At 41.3% G+C, this 5,795-nt stretch overlaps 1 protein-coding gene across 1 annotated transcript in view; it reads left to right on the plus strand.

The window, feature by feature from the left end:
* The first annotated feature begins 229 nt into the window (after window positions 1-229).
* The window catches only part of LOC116035207 (caspase recruitment domain-containing protein 9-like), an 8,570-nt gene continuing 3,004 nt past the window's right edge, over window positions 230-5,795 (plus strand). Inside the window, exons 1-2 of the mRNA XM_031278183.1 lie at window positions 230-249; window positions 314-482. Coding sequence (XP_031134043.1) covers window positions 230-249; window positions 314-482 — 189 coding nt within the window. The remainder of the gene's footprint in view (window positions 250-313; window positions 483-5,795) is intronic.

Here is a 5,795-nt window from a genome sequence, read left to right on the forward strand (position 1 = left end):
CAGCCACCAACCTGATTTAGGTTTCTTTCACACCAGAGCAGTTTGGAAGTCTGGTCCCCTTAAAGAAATAAAGAAAAAACAGGTTCACGTGAACTGAGTTTGGTGAGAAGTTCCGACCCAAACACAGGAAGAGAACCAAAGAACAGAGCATTTACGAGCTTGCAGCTTCTTTCTCCGGGTGAGTCTGAAGAGAAAAGTCTTTTTGGGTCAGAGGGCGTCACATGACGGGATGGGAGTTGTAGTTCCACTGTATGCATTTGTTTCCAGATGTTGTCGGGTGTAATGCATCTCTGCTGGGTGCGTTTGTTTCCAGATGTTGTGGTGTAAAGCGTCTCTGCTGGGTGCGTTTGTTTCAGAGCGTGGAGGAGAAGGAGGAGTTGGAGCTGCTGTGTGCTCAGCTGAAGGGAGACGCCCGGATGTACCGCCAACGAAACAAACAAACCCTCCGACAGCTGGAGGAGGTGATCCGAGAGAGAGACAAGGTGAGGAGGCATCTATTTCAACAAAATCAAGCAAGAAGATGCATTCTTTTGGATAATGCATGTCCACAAACTTCTATATTTCAGGACGATAGTTGTACCTTTAACTTGAAGGTCCATCTTCTGCTCTCAGACACATTTCAGAGGCCTGTATGAAGGCGTCTTAAATCATATTGTATTTTTTCAGATTGATGTCATGAAGTGGCGTATGTATGACACGCCAATTTGTATGCCATTATTGGCGTGTTATTAAGACGCATACTCGCTTTTTAGCGTGTTTATCAACGCCGTTTGGCCTCCATTGACTTACATTACCTTGCAATTGTGTGTGAATTTACATCGTAGAGAGTAGTATGAAAGGGAGAAAATCCACGTAGGGAGGTTGGTCGGGGGGGAGGACGGGTCAAACACAGGACTTTCACCAGGAGACCGGGGATCACGTCCCACGTGTCACGTTTCCTAAACCCAACCTTCACTTTCTTCTTTTAAGAATTGGCATGTCATACATACACCACTTATTGAGATCTGGCTGGAACATTACAATATGATTTAAGGCTCCTCTGAAATGTGTCTGAAAACAGAAGATGGACCTTCAAGTTAAAGGTACAACTATCGTCCTGAGATATAGAAGTTTGTGGACATGCATTTTTCCCACGTTTTTGAAGCATTTTTGTCACTTTTTATCCACCTGTTTCCGGGGGGCACTAATGTAAAAAAGAATGTGGGTGAAACTTCCGGTGAGACAGCGGAAGTAGCATTCCAACGGTTGTGAGTCAGCTAATTAGCAAAGAGGCTAAGTATATTTTAGGTGTTTTCGGATCGTTTTCTATTATTGTAAAGTGGTTGAGATGTCGTTAAGGAGCTCAGGGACAACATGTGCTGTTCGGGGTTGTACAAATAACCGCACAAAATTAAGTCAGTGGCTTAAACGTGAGTGTTATGAACACAAGCCAAAAACTAAAGCCGAGTGTCCATGCCAACGGTGGTACAGTTTTCATCGCCTCCCACAAGAAGATGAACCAAAACGAACATGGCTTAAGAACTTAAACCTAAAAGAGCCCCCCAAACATCTGTTTGTGTGCTCGTTTCACTTCGTTGACAAGAAGCCAACACAGGATAACCCGTACCCAACGCTTTTTCTCGGTTACAAGAAGCCACCGGAGAAGAGACGCCGACCCAGGACTCCACATGTCACAGGTAGGTCCACTGACGTTAGCTTGTTAGTTTTCCGTATACAGTTTTTTTAAATACCTTAACTGTTCTTGAAATGCTTAAAATTAATATAAGAAAAACTGTCTGCCATGGTGGTAGACAGATGGCCTGATATTTTAACCTAGCACAAAGTTTTATCCTGCACTTGGCACACTGTGTCAGGTGTTAATTTCGTTCCCTCTTTTAGTTAACATTTACAGAATATCTGTTTTGAGATTATTAAACGCACTCTGTGTCTAGATGTCACTAAGCCAGAGTGCTTATTTTGCAGTGGTAAAAAGTCTGAGAACAGCAACAAATAAGGCACAGACACGTTAATGTTTTTAAAAGTAGTAACGTTAGTAGTTCTTGTTATGCTTTTCTGTGTACTTCACAAAGAATATCACAATCTAAACATGAATATCAATTTATTTAAATACTGTGGTTCAAATTTGTACATTTAATTTAAGTCAATCCTTATGTACTTTCCATATACCTGAACTGATACTACTGCAGTTATAAATCTCATGTTGTAACATAAATATGTAATTAATGTATTCCCTGCAGATGAGCCTGATGTGATGGAGGTTTCTGGGGAGCCAGGCCCTACTTCACAGACCTTCCATGATGCCCAAACACAGTGGTCAGACCCAGCAATGGAGGACCACATCTACTCCAAAGGACCTACTATCACATGTGGTGTGACAACTGCCCCGTCTTCTGATTCGCTGCCTGTTGCAGAGTTAACATTGAAAGATGATGCAGACTGTTTGCTGTACACAGGGATTCCGCTACTTGAATTTAAAACACTTGTGTCTTGCTTGCAACATTTTGCCCCCAAATCATCAACACTTCCAGCAGAGGACCAAATCCTGTTGACATTGATGAAGCTTAGACAGAACTTTGTTATTGCGGATTTAGCAAAACGCTTCAAAATGTCACCTGGTCAAGTCAGTAAAACACTGAAATTCTGGATAGATGTGATTGCTGAGCACACCCAGGATCTCATTCCATGGCTGCCTCGTGAAACAATAAAGGCCACTTTGCCGAAGGCTTTTATGGACAGTTTTCCAAACACAACATGCATAATTGACTGCACAGAAAGTGTCCTTCAGAAGGCTAAAAATCTAGACTCACGAACTGAATCTTACAGTCACTACTATGCTAGCAATACTGTCAAGTACCTAGTAGCAACTGCTCCATCTGGAATTGTTATGTACATTTCAGAAGCTTATGGTGGCAAATGTAGCGATAGATTCATCACACAGAACTCTGGGTTTCTCGACCATCTGCGTGCCGGAGATGAGGTGACGGGGGACCGTGGCTTCACCATCAGGGATTTGCTGGAGGAACGGAACGTTGGTTTGATCACGCCAGCCTTTACGCGTAAGAAAAGCCAGCTGACAAATGAGCAGGTCACTCGTACAAGGCGCATTGCTAATGTCCGCATACACATTGAGCGAGCTATCAGGCGTCTTAAGGTGTACAAGATCCTCTCACAAACTGTGCCTATTCATTTTGTCACTAAAATTGACAAAATACTAAAGATCTGTGCAGCACTTGTAAATCTGCGAGGGGAGCTTATTTCAAGCAAATAGACACAATAACAATAATTTTGCGGAGCATACGGAATGTTCATATTCTTTTTGAATGCAGGAATTTTTATGGGTGGCATGTTTGAGCCACTTTATCAATTGAATGGAAAACATGTTTTTACTCATGACGACCCACCGGTGATCCATGCCTTGTTTTAATTATTATTTTTTTTTTTTCTATTGTATTTTTAAGCTATGAATTATAATCGGTGAATCTAGCTGCTACTATGAGATATGAGTGTTTTATAGTTTGTTTGTTGGAAAAACACTTTTTTCGTCAGTACACTGCTAATGTGTAATAACCACCTACTGAAAACAGTCTCGTATTTTACGAAGATAGTTCACCAAAACATGTTTCTGAAAACATTTTAAGGGAGAAATAGGCCATGCAGTTGCTGAATCTGTCTGTTTTTTGATTGACAAAGGTCAGTTTAAAAGATTTTGCTCAGATTTTGAGAGCTGCCAAGCCGACTGCTCCTCAAGTGGAGTGCATGGCTGTATTAAGAGGACGGTGGAGTGTGGAGTGCTTAATATTAACAGTCTGTGGGAGTGCTGCAGGTCACGTCATGTGTAGGAACGCTAAGTGGAAGAGAAAAATTCAAATGACACATTAATGTATTCTTATAATTAACTAACATGTACAAGTTATTTCATATAATTGAGTTAATTTACAAAAATGTATTTACAATGTTTATACAGGTAACTATTTGTTAACTTTAATATACTTTATTGTTTTGTCAGCTCAAACAACTGGCTTTCACCTTAAAACTTTCAATAAAAGTGGAACTGTCAATGAACTGAAAAATTCTTTTGTTTTCTATTTAAACTAGTGAAACAGCATTACACTGTCTTTGTGTAGGTATATTTCTTCAGAATATACAACCAATAAAACTGATTATACAGTGTAAACCCTGCCTCAACTACTCATTAAAGATCTGCAGGTATGTTGGGCAGAGATTTATCTTCTTGTCAGCAAAATCATCAGCCAATCTAGGTAGCATGTGTGAAAAGTAGAAATTCTGCAGTTGTTGAACTTGTGCATCTGTGTAGTTTTTGTCAAATGGAATGTCCATTTCAATGTCCTCACTTGGGGTCCAGATGACCAGCTTGCAGCTCTGTAGGCCCAGACACATCATGGTCAATTGTGTCTGAAATAAGGATTGTTAGTGCATGTTGGTGAAAAAAAACAAACATTGAAATAGATATAAAAAACATTGTTTGGCTAATAATAGAGCTAATCTACTTGAAAACATTTTATTTACCTGCAGGTAGTATCCATCCTTTCCTTTGGGAAGGATCAGGTACTGTTCATCACCTAATCTTTTGATGTCACCATTTGGTCGTCCCAGAAATTCTGTCAGTGACATGCAACTCTTGAAGGGGCACTTGATCTCAAGGAGCTGTGTTGAATCAAGGATCCCATCTGGACTGGCTCCCAACCAAAGATAGTCAGGGTGCACAACCAGGCCTCTCTTCTCCACAGTATGCCCTCTGCTCTCCATGAGTGTGATGACCTTGATCTCATTTTCTTTGCCATGCTGCGTTGCTGTATTGCCGGTGAAAGTTGGGTACAGATGCTCATTTAGAAATTTTCTGGGATCAGTGGTGCTCCTTTTTGGGACTTTTTTTGCTGTGCTGGCTGTTATACGCAGCTTTCTAGCATCATGCCATAACTGTGAAGAACTTTGCATCCTGGTTTCTACCATCAGTGTATCTGCTTGTACATGGGACACTTTGATGCAGTCCTCATAAAACTTGGTGCACTTTGGACAGGTGAGGGTTGTGCTGTGTTCAGTATGACAGAGTGTGTTATTGTGGGCTGGATCATGTTTGCTGAGGCCTGCCTTGCTGCTGTCTACATCTGCTCTGTAACTCAACTGAAGAAGACCATTTGTCTGGAGCTTAAACAGTGGGGCCATCACGGATGAATTGCTGTGGGCTATGAACTCTCTATGGTTCTTAAAAAGTTGTGGGGAGGTTGTTAATTCTTGCATTGAACGTAGTGATGGGCCTGGATATATGTGGCCTGGTCTGTGATGGTTAAAATGAATGTGCTTAACCTTCTTCAGACCTACATTCTTCTTTACACCAGAATTCCACTTTCTTTGCACATCAGTGCTTGCCATCCCTGTCTTGCCCTGCCTCACTGCATTTTCAACCTAAATCCAATGAAATTAAATCTCATCATCCTACAATCTTAGACTCAAGAATTTGACTGAAGGCTACAGTGAAACAACATGCAGAACATGAATGACACAGTAAACATTTCAGTTTAGTAACGTAACATTTATTATTAATATCACAATACAATAAACAATGTCTGTGCCCCTAATAGTCCATACTTTACTGACCTTCCACAAAAGTGCTGCTGCATGACTACAAGATCGTCCTGGCCCTGCAATACATGAGCAACCTGCTGTCTGTACTTCACCTGTCACTGATGCTAGCACCCAAGCCTTATGATGTGCTACGTGTAGGCTCTGGCTCGGTTCAATGTCCGCTTTTAGATAAACCAGGTAGTTTCCGACAT

This window comes from Sander lucioperca, unplaced genomic scaffold, assembly GCF_008315115.2.
Source record: "Sander lucioperca isolate FBNREF2018 unplaced genomic scaffold, SLUC_FBN_1.2 Unpl_5, whole genome shotgun sequence".
Taxonomy (NCBI): Eukaryota; Metazoa; Chordata; class Actinopteri; order Perciformes; family Percidae; genus Sander; species Sander lucioperca.